Source organism: Rana temporaria, chromosome 13 (genome assembly GCF_905171775.1).
Source record: "Rana temporaria chromosome 13, aRanTem1.1, whole genome shotgun sequence".
Classification (NCBI taxonomy): domain Eukaryota; kingdom Metazoa; phylum Chordata; class Amphibia; order Anura; family Ranidae; genus Rana; species Rana temporaria.
The window spans coordinates 89,104,217-89,123,730 of NC_053501.1; the positions used below are offsets into that span (position 1 = coordinate 89,104,217).

Genomic DNA, 19,514 nt, shown 5'->3' on the forward strand with positions numbered 1-19,514 from the left:
TAGAATCAAAAAACTTACTCTTCAAACAGTGAGAGACAAAGCCAATTGTGAATGATATAACATCAATATAATCCAGTATAATTAGAAGCAGGGCGAGAATGCATGCCCATCAAATGACTGGGGGCCACTGGAGAAGCTGACAATTACTGTGGTAGTCAATGTTACTACAGTGATAGACTCAATCTTCTAGGTCCTATGTGAGCAGCTTCCCTTCTGTACACTGACCACAGGGGGTTGCTCATTCGGCACAACCGCCAATTCGTAGGAGGTAAAGTCTGAAGGACTGTAAACCTTCCCATTGTTTAGAAATTTTGGAGACTCCTGGTCTAGCTTGTTGCTCGGAAAGCTGAAAATCTCTGAAGTAGTTGGTTCAGCAGCAACTGGCCGAGATTCAAACCATGTATGGGCAGGCGGAATATACCCAAGTTGATTGATTACAGCCCAGTAATCATAATAATGTGGAAGGTTGTGATTGTGAGCAAAGGAAAAAACAAAGTTCTTCTAAAAGTAGCAGATATTAACACACAGCATATAATCCATTGATAAGAGGTCACCAGGTGCATAAAGAATGTGAAAGGTTGTAAATAAAAGCAAAAATCCATAAAGAGAAAAATTCTTCCAATATATAATTGCCAGCATAGCATAACATCCATTCATGAGGTATCACCAGGTACATAAGGACAACTCCACATGTGAGCCTTCACCCAAACAATGCACTCACCAGATAAAGGAAATTAATAAGCATCAATCGTTAGTTGAGACTCAACCCTGTTTGGCAAATGCCATACATTGGGTGAACATTGCACTAGGTAAAAGAGCTCACCAACCAGGAGCCCAAGAAGATTTATATAGTGTAGAATTTATTGACTTTAAAATTTGTAGCAGTATTAAAACATAGTAAAACATAAAGTAAGTGCATTTACATTGTTAGCCACAGTTCCAAACATATACAAGCGGCGGTGAGACGTCAGCAAATAGGCCCCTCCCGACGTGTTTTGTGGCACGCACGTTATCAAGGGAATGCCTGAGGCAAGGTGAATTTAATACTGCTGCAAATTTTAAAGTAAAAAAATACTAATCTTCTTTGGGCTCCGGGTTGGTGAGCTTTTTTACCTAGTGCGGTGTTCTGGATATTAACCCCCAACTTATGGCATTTGCCGAGGGGGAATTAAATCCTAACTACTGTTTGGTGCTTATTTATTTCCTTTATCTGGTGAGTGCATTGTTTGGGTGAAGTCTCACGTGTGGAGTTGTCCTGGTTGGTTGGACCCTTATGGTTGGATGTTATGCTAGCAACTGTATATTGGAAGAATTTTTCTCTATATGGACTTTTGCTTTTAATTAGAATCTTTTTACATTCTTAATGCACCCGGTGACACCTTATAGATGGAGATTATGCTATGCGTTAATATCTGCTACTTTTAGTACTACTGTCAACTGTATATTGGAAGAACTTTCCTTTATATGGACTTTTGCTCTCAGGAAAGCGGACTCAGAATTCTCTGGGGGAATGATCCTGATAGGTGGAATAAAGGTGTAGGCTGGTCATGGAGCCGTCACAAAATAAGGTGTTCTTCTACCAAAGAGATATAGCTATATACTCTTACCAGACCAGGTGGACACACATGCCAAATGGTAGTGAGTCAATCAAGCTTATATTGGCCGCAGGCCTGAAGATCCGGTACTGTACCAACCAGGATGGAATTGGATCTAGAAGGGGGTCAATCCAGGGACGGCGAACCCGTTTGTCAACGTAGATGGATTAACTTCGCTGAGATCTTAACCGTAATACAAATGGAAGATCCGTCTGGAGACTGGTACTGATCAGAGGGGTACTCTCAATCCAGCCAAAATAAACGAAAAAAAAGAAAGCTCCATATGGTGCAGGCCAAAAAAACTGGAGATTTATTCATAAAAAAGTACTAACATCAATGACAGATGAGTACAAAAAATGTGTGATCACATGATAAAAGTACTTTAAAAGCAATGTGGGGAGCAATTTATGCAAGGCCGACACGTTTCGTCTTAACAGACTTCGACTGCCCCTTTCCGGATTCCAGTTCCATCCTGGTTGGTACAGTACCAGATCTTCAGGCATGCGGCCAATACGAGCTTGATTGACTCACTGCCATTTGGCATGTGTGTCCACCTGGTCTGGTAAGAGTATATATATCTATATCTCTTTGGTAGAAGAACACCTTGTTTTGTGACAGCTCCATGACCAGCCTACACCTTTATTCCACCTATTCCTCCAGAGGATTCCTCCAGAGGATTCCGAGTCAGCTTTGTTGTTGGACATTTACCCATCGAGGTTTACTATATTGGTGTCCTCATTTGGTTTTTCACCTTGTTGATTATATATATATATATATATATATATATATATATATATATATAAAATGTTGTTGATTGTGTTCACACATTACATATTCATATATTGTTTTTCATTTAACAATGCTATATTGGTTTATAAAATCTTAGCGCCACACTTTGTTTTTATTTGCATATTAGTCATGATACCATCTCCAACATATAGTGATCCAAATAAAACTTGTAGTGCCGCTCTAAACTGAGACAGAGATCTCCCCGCCGTTGTAGTGCAGGGAGCTGGCGTCAGTGTAAGAGGTGTACATTCAGAGGTGTAAGAGCAATATCAAAAGAGAAGAGAAGGCGCTGCTCACCAACCCAGTTTGTAGATGAATGTGGCCTCAGCCACCCCCCCCCCCCCCCCGATGGGCTTTGCCATGCTCACTGGGCCTTGGTCACAGGTAAGCGGGGGCAAGCCTTTTCCAACATAATTAACATTCTATGCAACTGACCTGAACATCTAAATCCTTCCGTAACAGGACATTCTGGGGCTTGAGATCTTGGTGAATTATAGCTGGATTGAGACCATGAAGAAAATTCATTGCTATAGCCACCTGGTGAAGTATCTGAAATCTCAGAGGCCATGGGATGAGGACTTCCTTCTTATTAAATGTGTTGAAAAGAGAGTGGAGAGAACCATGTGGCATATACTCCATCACCAATCCGTACTCAATGTGCCCTTTATCCTCATCTTCATATACGGCGAGAACACGAAGAACATATGTTGAATTTGCTTTCATCATCATGTCTTTTTCTTTCATAAGACTGCAAAACTCGGCACTTAAACTAGTAAAAGAAAAGGTATAATTAATTAATTGCATAAATTAATAAAACACAAACAATACTGCCCATAACTACTCAAGCACATAAAACCATCTACGAAATACTTTAAAGCAGCCATTCTCAACCAGGGTTTCATTGAACCCTAAAGTTTCTCTGGAGGATGCTAGGTGTTCCTTGAACAGTGTCGGATTGACCTCCCATTTAATGGTGCCTGCATGGTTCTGGGTTCTGTGAGCCATTGCCGATTGATCAGCAGCCTTCAGAGGTTGCTTTAGCAAGGAGCAGTTTCTGCCTCTCAGATAAATAACCACAGACATCATTGACCATGGTTAGCTATGTATAAGGGTGACTTCCTTACACTGACCAAAAATGTATAGATTAGTGATCTCCAAACTGTGGCCCTTTACTTGCTTTTATCCAGCTCTTAGGACATTACTCCCCCCACTGTCAGCAACAGTGGGGCATAGTTCCTTCCAGTCTATTCCCCCTACTGACACAGTTGATGGGGCACTAGTCCTCTCACTAACAAAGATGGGGCACTAGTCCTCCCACTAATACCAACAATGGGCCACTATTCCTCCCACTGACACCAACAATGGGGCACTATTCTTCCCACTGACACCAACAATGGGGCACTATTCTTCCCACTGACACCAACAATGGGGCACTATTCTTCCCACTGACACCAATGATGGGGCACTATTCTTCCCACTGACACCAATGATGGGGCACTATTTCTCCCATTGACACCAATGATGGGGCACTATTCCTCCCACTGACACCAAAGATTGGGCACTATCCCTCCCCCTAGAAAGAGGTTTACTCCCACTGACAGCAGGACATTCTCTACTCCCACTGGCCACAGTCCAGTTCCCCTAACGTTTGAAGGACAGTAAACTAGCCCTTTGTTTGATGACCCCTGGTATAGAGCATTCTTCTCACTAACCATCATGATAATGTGCCATGGGCTGTAGATTCCGTATTTATTAGCAGGGGTTCCCCACGCCAGAAGATTAATCTTAAAGGGGTTGTAAAGGTAAAAAAAAAAAAAAAAAATCCCTAAATAGCTTCCTTTACCTTACTGCAGTCCTCCTTCACTTACCTCATCCTTCGATTTTGCCTTTAAATGTCCTTATTTCTTCTGAGAAATCTTCACTTCCTGTTCCTCTGTCTGTAACTAAACATAGTAATGCAACACTTTCTCCCTGGTGTGGAGAAACCCTCTTGAGGGGGGAGGGGGCGAGCAGTAGTGTCGGGACGTCCACTAACACACAGCTCCTTTCTCTATCTGCAAAGTAGATAGCGTCCTGACCCTCCTGCTCACCCCCTCAAGAGTCTTTCTCCACACCAGGGAGAAAGTGTCGCATTACTATATTTAGTTACAGACAGAAGAACAGGAAGTGAAGATTTCTCAGAAGGTAAGTGAAGAAGGACTGCACTAAGGTAAAGGAAGCTATTTAGGGAATTTTTTTTTTTTATCTTTACAACCCCTTTAAGGGTTCTTTAACATGAAAAAGGTTGAGAAAGACGGTTTCAGAGGTTGCAAAGGGGGAATCTTGAGCTGTGGCTATTGACCTCCCATCTGATGGTGTCTACATGGGGGCCAATGCCACTTGGCAGACATGACATTTTTTTCACCTGTCCAAAAGGGTGGCTTTCTAACCAACAATGTATTCTTCCCACTGATAACCAGTGTAAGGGTGGCGTTCTTCCTAATAGCCACCAATGTATTACCCCCAATTAATTTATTTTAGCAGAGGTTCCCTAAGATCTGAATATTTCAAGGGTAAAAAAAAAAAATAGAAAAAAAGACCGCTACAGAGTATAATTACAGTATAACTGGGAGTCAGTACCGTATTTATCGCGGTATAGCGCGCTCCCGCGTATACCGCGCACCCCTAAAGTTGCCCCGAATCCTGTGGGAAAAAAGTTTTTTTTGTAATTACAGTTTTGGTGTCTTGTGCGGCGTCCATCGGCGGCCTCGTCGGGTCCGGTGTCCGTCTGCGGCTTCGGGTGTCCTCTTCGTCGGGTCCGGCGTCCTTCTGCGGCGTCCTCCCCGCGCCGAGTTTGAATACTGCGCCGACATATACAGAGTGCAGTACACTCGTGTATTGTCGGGCAGGCTCGGCAACTCTCGTGCTGACGTCCTGTACGTCCAGGACGTGAGCGCTCGGTATATGTCGGCGCAGTATTCAAACTCGGCGCGGGAAAGCGAGTATCGGCGTATACCGCGGACCCACGATTTTGCCCTGATTTTCAGGGCAAAAAAGTGCGCAGTATACGCCGATAAATACGGTAATTGAAATGAAGTGCTAATATACAGTAAATCTTTGGATGGCAATAGCATGATCTTGAAGATTCTTTGAAAAATGGGAGAATTCCACGAAAGTAGTATACTGACCCAGTACAGTAAAACATAAAATGCAGAATGCCTGCCTACTTTCAGGTTGTATGCAGTAACTAGGCTGTGTTTCGGGGCAAACTCCCCCATTGTCAAGCCCATTTTCCCACTGTCAATGCCAACATACAATTAGGTTCAAAAGCAGCTTATGATCTTGCCATGGACCTCTACCTTCCCCAGCTACTTTCCACCATCTTATCCCTACAACACCTCCTCTCTAAGGCCTATATATAAAAAAAAATTAACAATTGGTAGGTCAAGTGGGTGGCAAAAACACGGACCAACCATCTGTTTTTACCTTCTATCAACCACATATGTGAATAAGACCTTAATGTAAAGTGTGTTGCAGAGTACGATTGATAGGTGCAGCGGAGTCAATTTAGATCAGACGTTGTGTAGTAACAGGAACTGGCTTCTTTATTGGAACATAACCACACAGGAAAAAATGTCACTGCACATAGTAAGTAGAACACACAGACAAGAAAAAGAAAACCAACAAGTACATCACTGTGGACAGGAAATACAACACATCATAGAAAATACATAGCATAGCATATCACTGAGCATTAGCGACATCTTGTGTCCTTTTTCTAAACTGCATTCAATACAATAGGCTAAGCTAAAGGTTTGTTGTATCTCCAACAAAGTGAGTGTTTGCTGCTGCTGTCGGTACATAGTAGGGGTGTTGAATATAATCGATGCATCGCGATTCGGGGCCCCCCGATTCGGCATCGATGCATGTGACCCCAATAATCGATGTCGGGTGACGTCATCCCAACTTGCCCCGCCCCTCCCGGGAGATCGCTCCGAGCAGGTCTTTTAAAATGTTTTTTTTTTTTAATAAATGCGCGTGGTAATCCATTAAGTGGCAATCGCTGTGTGTGCTTTTTTTAAATGTATGCAGATTCATACCTCATAGCTTCGTGTGTAGTAACTGTACATGCGATCATGTGACTCCATGGTCCGGCCCGCCTCTCTCTTCCTCTGTCCTCTCACATCCCTCGTCTCAAAGTCTCTTCTGATGTCAGCCCCGCCCGCCTCTCTTGTGATCTGTTACTTTAGCTAAAGACAATGGGCGGGGCTGAGAACGGACATCAGGAGAGAGAGGCAGGTCCGAGCATTGAGTCACATGAGGGGAATAGAATACAGTATACAGTTATATATACACACAGAGACATGAGGTATGATTCTGCATATGTTTTAAAAAGCACATTACAGCAGTGGCTATAACAGCATTTAGTATCACAGGTATTTTATCAGCAGTCTGACTCTTACACATCTTACTCTTACACATGCTGACATTTCTTTGCTTTGCACATTCCACTGTGTTAACTCCTAGTGTGCTGGAATGTGCAAAGAGTCAGAGAAATTTCAGCAGGGCTGTCAGTTGTGGAATCTAATCCCTGAGTCCTGCCCCCCCCCCCCCCCCCAGCAGCCATGTGTGTATTCCTGTGCACTTTTTAAAGGGGAGTTTCACCCTATTTACACCCTTTAAAAATGCACAGATGACAATGAACCCTCAATAAAAAATATCAGCAAGGACTTGGAAATGTGTCAATTGTAATAGAAAATAAATAACACGGTAGTCCTCGCTGTACTGATATTTTTATTGAGGGTTCATTGTCATCTGTGCATTTTTAAAGGGCGTATTGATGACAATGTCAGCACATAAAAACACACTGAAAATGCACAGGCAAAATCATGTATTTTCCTCATTGTTCCCTCCAATCATCCTCTGTGCGCAGAACAGCATGTAAGTACAGAGGAGGAGGGGGTGCTGTTATCCGGGGACACAGGGGGGGTACGGGCATGTAGTGGAATCTGATGCGTCACCTGTGATAAGTCATTGTCACTGCAGGGACTGGGCTGTATGGAGGAGAAATATAGGCCATCTCCTGTAGCATGTCTGCAGTCTCTGATCATCTCCTGTACTATGTCTGCAGTCTCTGATCATCTCCTGTAGCATGTCTGCAGTCTCTGATCATCTCCTGTAGCATGTCTGCAGTCTCTGATCATCTCCTGTAGCATGTCTGCAGTCTCTGATCATCTCCTGTAGCATGTCTGCAGTCTCTGATCATCTCCTGTAGCATGTCTGCAGTCTCTGATCATCTCCTGTAGCATGTCTGCAGTCTCTGATCATCTCCTGTAGCATGTCTGCAGTCTCTGATCATCTCCTGTAGCATGTCTGCAGTCTCTGATCATCTCCTGTAGCATGTCTGCAGTCTCTGATCATCTCCTGTAGCATGTCTGCAGTCTCTGATCATCTCCTGTAGCATGTCTGCAGTCTCTGATCATCTCCTGTAGCATGTCTGCAGTCTCTGATCATCTCCTGTAGCATGTCTGCAGTCTCTGATCATCTCCTGTAGCATGTCTGCAGTCTCTGATCATCTCCTGTAGCATGTCTGCAGTCTCTGATCATCTCCTGTAGCATGTCTGCAGTCTCTGATCATCTCCTGTAGCATGTCTGCAGTCTCTGTTCATCTCCTGTAGCATGTCTGCAGTCTCTGATCATCTCCTGTAGCATGTCTGCAGTCTCTGATCATCTCCTGTAGCATGTCTGCAGTCTCTGATCATCTCCTGTAGCATGTCTGCAGTCTCTGATCATCTCCTGTAGCATGTCTGCAGTCTCTGATCATCTCCTGTAGCATGTCTGCAATCTCTGTTCATCTCCTGTAGCATGTCTGCAGTCTCTGATCATCTCCTGTACCATGTCTGCAGTCTCTGATCATCTCCTGTAGCATGTCTGCAGTCTCTGATCATCTCCTGTAGCATGTCTGCAGTCTCTGATCATCTCCTGTAGCATGTCTGCAGTCTCTGATCATCTCCTGTAGCATGTCTGCAGTCTCTGATCTCCTGTAGCATGTCTGCAGTCTCTGATCATCTCCTGTACTATATCTGCAGTCTCTGATCATCTACTGTACTATGTCTGCAGTCTCTGATCATCTACTGTACTATGTCTGCAGTCTCTGATCATCTACTGTACTATGTCTGCAGTCTCTGATCATCTCCCTGTACTATGTCTGCAGTCTCTGATCATCTCCCTGTACTATGTCTGCAGTCTCTGATCATCTCCCTGTACTATGTCTGCAGTCTCTGATCATCTCCTGTAGCATGTCTGCAGTCTCTGATCATCTCCTTTAGTATTTTGGGGGGAGAGCCATGCGCACTTGCGCTGCAATCGTGATGCATCGCCGAATCGAATCGAATCGTGGACTTGATAATCGTAATCGCATCGAATCGTGAGACCGGTGAAGATGCGCAGCCCTAGTACATAGGCTGAGCTAATCTAAAAAGTCATGGTGATATTAATTGTTCTCTGTAAGGCTGGATTCACACCTATGCAGTTTTAGTGCTTTTTGCAGTTTGCAGATTTGCTCTACAGTCCATTTAACTTGGTTTCCTATGGAACACATTCTGTAGTGCAAATCTGCAAAATGCAAAAAGCACTAAAAATGCATAGATGTGAATCCAGCCTAAAGCACTGCCACAAAAAAAAAAAAAAAAAAAAAAAAAAAAAAAAAAAAGGGAAGACCACACAAATAGGAGGACAACGGTTATTCATCGAGATCTTCCTGTTGAGTAACCGTGTGGAACACGATCCTTTCGCTTCCCTTTTTTAGCTAGCCTGACATGGCAAATATACCAACAAAGGCACACAGCCAAGCTACATATGCCAAGATCCCGGACGAGTAATGGGACTTTTCAGTTTGGGTGTGGTTTTCCTACAACTTATTATGGCGCCTGTGGATTGTGGGAGGAGCTGCAGATTTTTCTGTGATAATAGCATTTTTATCATTGGAATAGTAAACTTTTTGCCTGAGTTTTAGGGCTGATTCACACCAGCAGCCGTGATCAGAATTCTATTGAAATGTTACAAGGCAAGTGAGAACCTTCAGTGACCTTAAGCATTTCAATCCTGGACACTTTTACCCCCATCCTGCCCAGGCCATTTTTCAGCTTTCAGCGCTGTCGCACTTTGAATGACAATTACACGGTCATGTAACATTGTACCCATATGACATTTTTATAAAAATAAAAAATTGCCAGATAGGGCTTTCTTTTGGTGGTATTTATTCACCACTTTGGGGGAAAAAAAAACTCTTTGTGTCTGTAATAAAATTTAGCAAGTAATTTTTCTCCTTCACTGATGTGGACTGATAGGCACCGATAGGCTGCATTGATTGGTTAACCATCTTTCCTGTGATGGCAGAGATTTACACTGATTATCAGTGCAGCCCATCGGTGCACACAGACCAAAAATTTGGAAAAAAAGAAACCTCTCTTCGTTTCTGTAATAACATTTTGCAAATAAGTAGTTTTTTTCCCCTTCACTGATGTGGACTGATGAACACAGATAGGCTGCATTGATGAGCACCGATAGGCTGAACTGATGGGCACCGATAGGCTGCACTGATAATCAGTGTAAATGTCTGCCATCACAGGAAAGATGGTTAACGGCTTTCCTTTCCTCACTGACAGCTTGGCGGAGAGAAACTGTGAATGGGGACCCAGAAATAATGTCACATGTCACTTCCGGATCAACAACTAGAAGGGGAGATAAGTGGACACGTGTCCCTGCTCCTTTCTCTACCCCTTTACCTGGCGTCACCCTCAATGTCGGTCCCAGGCCTGCGGATGGGCAAGGGGAGCCCGGGATACATAGCGGGAGGGAACAAGCAGGGTGTGGGGAGAATCTCCCTGGCGCCAACACAAAATTTCTTGTCATGGCGCCCTGGTGCCTGGGGTTTTTGTCATCCATGTTAACTGATACATTCTGCTGGAGAGCTTGTTCTTTTGAAAGACAACAGACTTTCTGGCCAGATCCCCAGTAAAAAAAAAAAAAAAAAGGAACAGCCATAGCATCCACTGATTGGTAAGCTGTGCCTGCTGTGATAGTTCATTCTCTCTTCCTGTCAGATTATATCTGCTTGCCGATATACGGCACACAGATACACTGACAGATCTGCAGGAGACCTGCATTGTACCAGCAATCTTCTGATCCCTGGTGCAATGCTTTACAGGCTCCAAAAAAAAAAAAAAAAATGCTAATTTTTCTACCTGAAAAAAATGTGCATTTATTATTATTATTATTATTTAAAGTGAACTTACCCTTTAATACAGCTTTAAGAGCACCACAAATGTGTCTATCCGACTGCAGATCGGATTCAATGGACCGGGGTGGAATCACATTGATCGTTTTACATGGATCACCAGCACTGCAATTCCTGTAGTTTATAAATATGATGGGACTTCGATCGATCAGACAATGAGATCACGTGGAGGAAACAGAGATAGGATCAATAACTAACGATGGTAAAAGACAATCATATCATAAAGATTGCTTGGAATCCCCTTCCCTGTGTGTGGTATATCGATCAAACTGGTTGTACCCTAAAGATAAGACATTCCTATTGGAAGAGATCGATCGGAAACTGAAAATATGATTAATTGTGTATGGCCACCGTTACCGATAATATCGATCAATCTAGTTCTCTATGATCAGATGTTCTGTCTGGATCGATGCCACGGCATGCATATTTTTAATAATTGATGGGATTGTGGGGTGTGTGGTCACCATTGATCAGACCTTCATTGTATTCAAGAGATTAGGAGGACTCTACACAGGACACATCGGATCGATCAGTAGTAAGCACACCCCATACACTGTGTTGTAGAACGATCGGTACGATCACATTGGTCACTCACCAGCTCTCCCGATTCAGAATCTTCACCGCCACCTCCATCCCCAGCTTCTTACTCCGTCCTCTGTACACCAGACCGAACCCCCCGCTCCCGATCACCCGCAGCTCCTCCACATCCCCGGCCGGTAAACTCTGCATGTCTCCGGAATGTGTGCCGGCCGGGCTCCTCCCCTATACAGACCGACAGATGACAGCTCTGTATAAACAGCCACGCCCTCCCACCAACACAGCTTCACTGCGCGTGAGTAAAGCCGGAGTAGGGGCGGAGTTTTTGCTCAGGGATGCTGATCGGTCCCGTACAGCCTGAGAAAGGGGGCGTGACCGCACTAGTTACCGGCCACACCCCCTCAATTGTTGCGTGCCTTCAGTGTGAGCTCATCCGATCTGTGCTACTCCAGCTCCTCTGTGTTCTGGTTGCTGTGATCTTGCTGCATGCATGAGGCTGGCCAGTCCAAATCATTGAGCTCACTTACAAGCACACATACTGAAGTAGTAGTAAAGTGATTGTAAAGGTTCGCTTTTTAAAAAAAAACAACATAACAAATATGTTATACTTACCTGCTCTGTGCAAGGATTTTGCACAGAGTGGCCCTGATCCTTTCCTTCTGGGGTCCCCGTGGCACTTCTGGCTCCTCCTCTTCTTAAGTGCCCCCTCAAAAAGCCTCTTTCCAAGGGACACTCATCATTGGATTTGATTGACAGCAGCGAGAGCCAATAGGAGCCTTTCAGACACCCGCAAGTGCTGCCCGATATCCCGGCTGCGGGGCTAATCCTGGATTGTCCCCTGGTTCACAGTCGGAGATGATTGGTGCAGCAGGAGGGACAGCTGTGATCACCAATCTCCCAATACTGCCGACATCCGGTTCTCCTCTCTCTTCTGCTGCTGTCGGCAAAAAAGCTATACAGGGAGATCGGTAATCACAGCTGTCCCTCGTGTTGCACCGTTTATCCCCGACTGTTTTGTCTATCCTCTTCCTCCAGCCCCCCTCTGTGACCTTCTATGGCTCCCCTCTTGTCCTTCACCCGGCTCTCTGTTCTCCTCCTCCAGCCCCCCTCCATGTCCTTCACCTGGTTCTCTGTCCTCCTCCTCCATCCCTCCTCCGTGTCCTTCACCCTGCTCTCTGTCCTCCTCCTCCAGCCCCCCTCAGTGTCCTTCTCCCCGGCTCTCTGTCCTCCTCCTCCAGCCCCCCTCCATGTCCTTCACCTGGTTCTCTGTCCTCCTCCTCCAGCCCCCCTCAGTGTCCTTCACTCAGCTCTCTGTCCTCCTCCAGCCCCCCTCCGTGTCATTCATCCCCCTTCTTCACTGGCTCCGGGACCCTGCCTTTTCTGAATTGGACACAGTGAGCGAGATCACTCCTGTGGCCTGTGAAAACTGAACAGAGTAACCTGTGTGCTACTTTTCTCAGTTTATGAATGGACAGGAGCTGTTGTCTCATGTCCATTCATCTTCAATGCTGAGAAAGGGACTGGGGAATCAATGTCCTCAGTCCCTCTCCATGTCTCAAAGAGGAGATGTCAGGGGTCTTTTTAGACCCCAGATATATCACCCAAGCCCCGCCCCCAACAGAGTTGATTTAAAAAAAATGCAAAAAATATTTCAAAATAAATAAAATTGTAAACCAAAATTATAAACAATTTAATTATAAAACATATATATGTAGCACCCCCTTACTTTCAGTATGGGCACTACGCTAAAGTTAGTGGGGAATGGGAGAGTTATTTTGCTCCCATTCGCAATTGGTTAAATTGGACTTCTGTCATTCCAGAAATGTCCACTGGGTCAGTCTGTGCTCCAGGGATCCCTGGCCAGCAGTTGGCACCAGAGGGGTTCTGGCAGAGCAAGTTTTCCCCAGCAGCCAATCAGAGGAGTTTTTCCCTCGCAGGGCATGCTGGGGAAGGGTATATCTGTGACAGGTGTCATGTGCTAAAGACTTCTTCGCGGGATCCCGGTTCCAGGTGCGGCATCCACCTTCAGGGTGCGCGCATCCATGGAGCCTGCCGGCACGGCCCACCTGGCCAAAATTGCAGACTACATGGAACCTCATCCGGAGGTAAAAGGGGACTCCAGTGACTTACTGGGTCCCCAGTTTTATTGAGAGGATCCCAGGCTGGGTGCCGTTCGATTGGGGGGTCGGCTTGAGGAGAACCCGGAGGCAGGTTGTCCAACAGGGCTTGAACGAACCAATCGGGGATCTGGTGACCCGAATGCTGACAGGTACGCTTTGCTGTCATCCGGTGACCTATTCTAAAAACCTACTCCATTCATCCATCTAGCTCACTTAAAGTAATTGGCCTGTGGCAGAGGCCCTAGAGACAGGTCTGTGAGAGAGATCTGTTCCTCCCAATAAATCTAAGTGACACTTTGGCTGCCAGGCTTGTGAGAGGGGTCTGTCCGGGGGCACTTCACCCACTTAGGAAGAGTGGCGACGAATCACAATTTGATACCACTGAGAGCAGGACTGCTCGGTTCATATCCAGGCCTGATACAGCAAGGTTCTCCTTTTCTCTTCATCACCTTTTTCTTCCCATTTGATGTTGATGTTGGCCGTGTTGGCTAGGAAATAAAGCATTGGAAAACCCTTTATTCACTGTCTGGACCTTCGCTCACTACTTTGATTCTACAACTGCACCCCTGGGCCCCATCAAGGTAAATTAAAATGTCGATCCCAACAACAAATCAGCGGCTCCTTTGGGGGTAGCGCTACACGTGGGGGCTCGTCCGGGATTCTACTCTTACCCATTTAAATTTCTCCTCCTACTGAACCTCACCCTTACCAAGACCAGCCATGAACGCAGCTGCCGCATCCAAGTGGTGCAAAGATGAGAACGTTCCTGTAGAGAAAGGCCTAGTGGTAAAAGTGCGGGGAGAAGCATGGGATGAAAAGGAAGCGCGTTCAGTCCTGGAAACTTTGGGGCAAATCCACAAAGCAGATGCGCCGACTTAACTCGAGATTTCTAATTTTACTCCGCGCGTATCTTTGCGCCCGATCCTCAAAACGAAAATTCCGTTTTTTCCGTCCTACTTAAAATAATTACTCCGGCGCATCCTCTGACGCAAATTACGCTAGTCACACCGCTTTATTTGATAGGCAAAGATGCAAATGAGGGAGATAGGGCGATCCTCAAAATTAAGTGTGTGCGCCGTAGATTACGCCCTGTGCGCCGTAGATAACGCCCTGTACGCACCTGTTAGTTTTCTGGAGCAAAATTAGACTTTATAAAAGCAGCCCTAATTTTACACCAGCCCTGTAAAGGTCTGCTGAAGCAACACCATTTAGGAAGAGCTGCCAACACTTCTTTGCTTGACTTCATTGTGACTGCCAAAATGCCCGGGCCATCAATGATTATAACGGCACTCGCAACTTTACAGGCGCATAGAAGGAGGAGGGCACAGAGGAGGAGGAGGAGGGCACAGGAGAGGATATACCGCCCACGCCAAGATCTCTTTGGCATGACTGCGTCTGAGGTCATTGGCAACTTCAGATTTAACCAGGAAGCCATCCTGGACTTAACCAGGATCCTGCAGGATGATCTGAACACCCCAACCCAACGATCCCATGCCCTGCCAGCTCATATTAAAGTTATGGCCACCCTGCATTTTCTGGCCACTGGGTCTTTTCAAAGAACATGTGGAGGTCTGGCTGGGATGGTTCAGTCCTCGATGAACAGGTGTGTGCACCAGGTTGTCCCTGCAATACTCAGACGCATGGGCAGTCAATTTGAAAAGCCCACCCAGGAGGACCAGCGAATGAAGAGCATGGCCGACTTCTATCAGATTGCCCGATTCCCACGGACCATCGGGGCCATTGACTGTACCCATGTGGCACTACAGCCCCCCCATGATACAGAGCACCTGTTCAGGAATCGCAAAAACTGGCATTCCATCAATGTGCAGGTAATCGTTGATGCCCATGGCCTCATCTGGCATGTCTGTGCCAAATTTCCGGGTTCGTGCCATGACAGCTACATCTTTAGGCAGACCAACATATCACGTGAATTGGAGCAGAACGTGTATGGAGACAGCTGGCTGGTTGGTGAGTGACATGTGTGTCAGGTATGACTGTCCCCCCCCATGATGCAGACATCACATGGGGCACATGCATGACTAATATCCTCCTGTCTTTTCCCTTCCAGGTGACTCTGGATATGCCCTGGGACCTCACATGATGACCCCATTCAGGAACCCCCAAACCCTAGGAGAGCAACGCTACAATGAGGCTCATATTCGCACCCGGGCAGTAGTGGAGCGTACATTTGGCCTGCTGAAGTCCCGCTTCAGATGCCTGGACAAGACTGGGGGTACACTGTTGTATTCCCCAGACTTTGTGTGCCAAATAATAGGGGCTTGTTGCATTCTTCACAACTTTGCAATGAGAAGGGGACTGGAGATTAACTTACGTGCTGACCTGACCCCCCACCCAGGCAATCCCCCCCTAGCCCACTCTACCCGGTCTACTGAGGGCACAGTAGCCAGGAGACGCCTCGCAGAAGGCATATTTTCTCAGTAAATGGCCATAAATCATGTCACAATGATATTATTTGTTTTCACTGCAAACGCACATGAATTATGTGACAATGATATTATTTGTTTTCACTGCAAACGCACATGAATTATGTGACAATGAGAATGTTGCTTTGCACAGTAAACGCACATGATTAATGACATATTGAGAATGTTTTTGTCTCTGGAAATGCACATGATTTATGTCACAATGAGAATGCATGAATGCACAGCACTGTGGTCCCTAGCACAGACACATCACATGCACATCGAATTGGATTAGATCCAAGTACCCCCCCCCCTTTGGTACTTGGGAGCAGTAACGCCCCGCCACGGCTCCAATTATGTCACTGTGCATTCATACACCATTCAGGAACCTAGGATGACTTCTCCCTGGTCCTGGGGATCCCTTCTCCACCAAAACTGAGGGTGACACCCTTATTTTGTCAGGAATGCCCCCCCCCCCCCCCCCACATTCACACATCATTCACACACATAAACCAAATCATAAGTACAGTATAATAAACAAAATTATAAAACCAAAAAAATAAAAAATAAAGTACCCCTGGTATTTAAGTCCGGCGGCGAGTGCTCCGTCTGGGCTGCCCACGGGCAGGGGCACGGGCACGGCCACGGGCACGGCCACGGGCACCTGGAGGTTCATCACGGGGGGGGAGCAGGGGAGGGAGTATCTTCATGGGGGGGGGGAAGCAGGGGAGGGAGTATCTTCATGGGGGGGGAGCAGGGGAGGGAGGAATCTCCCCTGGTGTCTGACCTACGGCTGGCCTGCCCTCCAAGGCCACTGCTATCCTGTTCAGGCAGTCAGTGATGGCAGCCGTATTGGCCTGGCCAGCCCGTGTGTTGTCCTGCACAGCCCGGGTGTTGTCCTGCACAGCCCGGGTGAGGGCAGTCACCTCCTGGCCCACGCCTGTTGTGGCGGTATGCAGGGACCACAAACAGGTGATGACACCCAATGAATTGGTGGCCACATCACTGAGTGACTCCCTCATTACATCCAGGCTGTGCTCCATCTTGGCCATAGTTTTTTTGATGTCACCCAGACTGCGGGTCTGCTGGGCATTGTCCCTCAGCAGACTGGCCGGCAGATGCTCAGACCCCCCCCTGGTCTCCTGGGTCGCCATCCTGCCTGCCCCTGAGGCTTGTGGCCAGGTAGGAGGGGATAGAGTGACCCTTGTGGGTTGCGGCATGTTGTGGGAGGAGTGGGAGGGGCTACCCCTGATGGTGGCCTGACTGGTGCCAGCCTCTGGGGTAGCCTCTGGGGGAGCCTCAAGGGGAGCCTCAAGGCTAGCCTCAAGGGTATCGTCAAATGTCATTAGATCTGTGGCAATAATGATTTCCCGGCCAATCTGGAGATCTTCTTCCTCCTCCCCCTCATCCTCCTCCCCCTCATCCTCCTCCCCCTCAGCCTCCTCATGAGGGGAGGTTTGGCCACTCCCCTCCCCTGGGGACTCCTCAGCAGCCTCCTGTCTTTGGGGTGGTGCAGCAGCCTGGCCTGATGGCCCAGCAATCTTCTGGTTATCTGTGGAAGACACCAAACAATCACAGGTTTGAGGATCCACACACTTGGCACATGTTCCCTTCCCCCACCCACACATGCTAATCACCAAATAGAAAAACAAAAAGCTTACCTGGCCTCACAGGAACATCAGACTGATAACCAGGCAGGCCCACCACCTGCTCTGGCTCGAAACACCGGGCCACTGCCCATTCCTCCTCAGTCAGCCGGATGGGGCATGGTCCCCCTCCTCCAGTGCCCCTCCTATGCGCAGTCAGCTTGGCCACCTTATTGCGGACCACGCTCCTCAGATCATTGATCTTTTTCTTAATGCCAGCGGGGGTCCTCGTCTCCCCTCCCCCCGCCGCATTTATGTGATCTGTTATTTTTGCATATATCCTCTTCCTTTGGGCCGGGGAGGTGTTCCGGCTATCAGGCCCATGTAAATATCTTCCATATTGGATGATATACCTGGCAAGGATTTGCTTTTCAACATGGGAAAAATTCAGCTTCCTGCGTTTGGGAGCCATCACAAACACCACACAGCAACAAGGAAACTCACAGGACAAACACACAAAAATACACACCAAACAAATACACAAAAATACACACAGAAGCAGACAGCTACTACAAAGTCAAATACAAACACACAAAAACCAAACACAAAATCCAAGCAGAAAAAAACCAAACCAAAAAATTTGCCAAAAAAATCCTACAAAAATTACACTTATCAAAAACAAACAACTACTATCTACTACTCCTCCAACACTTCTCTATCACACACAACTTACCAACAAACACTGACAAACTAAGAGCAGAAGCAAATTGCTCATGGAAGGGAACACAGGGAAATACTTTTGCAAATGAAGTGTGTTTGACTGGAGCTAGTTAAGCAAAGGGGGATCCTCAAACTAAGTACACTTGGCCTTTTACCTATCTCACTGATTGCGCCAAGCAAAGTTCTGCACATGCGCAGTGAGCAGCAGATTCCTGCGCGCATGCGCAGTAAGGCCGGACCTTCATTTGCATGGGGTCACGGCTCATTACAATGAAGCACGCCCACTTCCTTCCCACTTGCCATAACCCCGCCTTACGCCTCCGAATTTAGGTTACGGCAGGCGCTATTTTGTGCGCAAATGCGCTGTGGATACGGCAATTACGACACCAACTTAGGGCGCCGTAACTTAAATGACATAAGTTTGAAAAAACTTATTTTGCGCCGCTGGCTGTGGATTTGGCCCTTTGTCCCAAGGCCTGAAATTCTGGATAATGCAACTGGAGGTGGACAAGACTAACTTACACACCTGTGCCCTAAGTGAATGACGAGGTGAGGTCCCAAACTTCCCGAAAGTACCTAGTGTAAAGACCGTTAGTGGAAAAGAGCTTTTCCTGTGAGGAGGCATTTGTTCAACTTAAGAAGAACCTCCCTGTTTTGGCCTATGCTGATACATCAAAGCCTTATGAACTACATGTGGATGCCAGTAGAGAGGGGTTAGGGGGAGTGTTGTACCAGGAACACAGCGGCGGTTTACGCCCCTGTTTTGGCCTATGCTGATACATCAAAGCCTTATGAACTACATGTGGATGCCAGTAGAGAGGGGTTAGGGGGAGTGTTGTACCAGGAACACAGCGGCGGTTTACGCCCAGTGGCTTATGTGAGCAGGAGCCTAACCCCATCTGAGAAGAATTATCCCACTCATAAACTTGAGTTCCTGGCATTAAAGTGGGCTGTAGTAGACAAACTGAGAGATTATTTATACGGGGCTGAGTTTGAGGTGAGAACCGACAACAATCCACTCACCTACCTGTTTACCACCGCTAAATTGGAAGCAACAGGGCACCGATGGCTAGCAGCCCTCTCCGGCTTCAATTTCGGCCTGAAATATTGTCCAAGGGCAGGAAATAAGGATGCCGATGCCCTCTCCAGGAGACCCCAGAGAAAGAATGGACCCAAATATCTACCGAAGGAGTGTGGGCGCTGTGCCAAGGAACTGAGTTACAGACAAAAGGCGGATCCCGAGCTGAAGAGATAGGAATTCTGGCTGCAGGGGTGCCTAAGTGCTATTGTCAGGGCCGCTGTTAGAAATCACGGGGCCCCGTACAGCCTACCTGATGGGGCCCATTTTCCTTAAGCCAGCACATCTATTATGCCTTTAAATCAGCTGAGGCATGCACTCCAATAATTATTTAAATCTGTATGAGCTAATTCACACTAGCATTGCTCTCTGAAGAGTGATCTGCATG

At 46.7% G+C, this 19,514-nt stretch overlaps 1 protein-coding gene across 4 annotated transcripts in view; it reads right to left on the minus strand.

Annotated features, from left to right (window-relative positions):
- LOC120920904 (ankyrin repeat and protein kinase domain-containing protein 1-like) overlaps positions 1 to 11,454 on the minus strand; it is a 50,518-nt gene extending 39,064 nt beyond the window's left edge. For 2 of the 4 annotated variants that reach the window (XM_040333326.1, XM_040333329.1), the window contains exons 1-2: positions 11,258 to 11,453; positions 2,820 to 3,153 (exon numbers count right to left, since the gene is read on the minus strand). In XM_040333326.1, coding sequence (XP_040189260.1) covers positions 2,820 to 3,153; positions 11,258 to 11,391 — 468 coding nt within the window. In that variant the 5' untranslated portion in view covers positions 11,392 to 11,453. Of the gene's footprint in view, positions 1 to 2,819; positions 3,154 to 10,660; positions 10,801 to 11,257 lie in introns of all 4 variants that reach the window. The other 2 variants (XM_040333327.1, XM_040333328.1) reach the window with 2 other exon arrangements.
- Between the last annotated feature and the right edge of the window lie 8,060 nt (positions 11,455 to 19,514).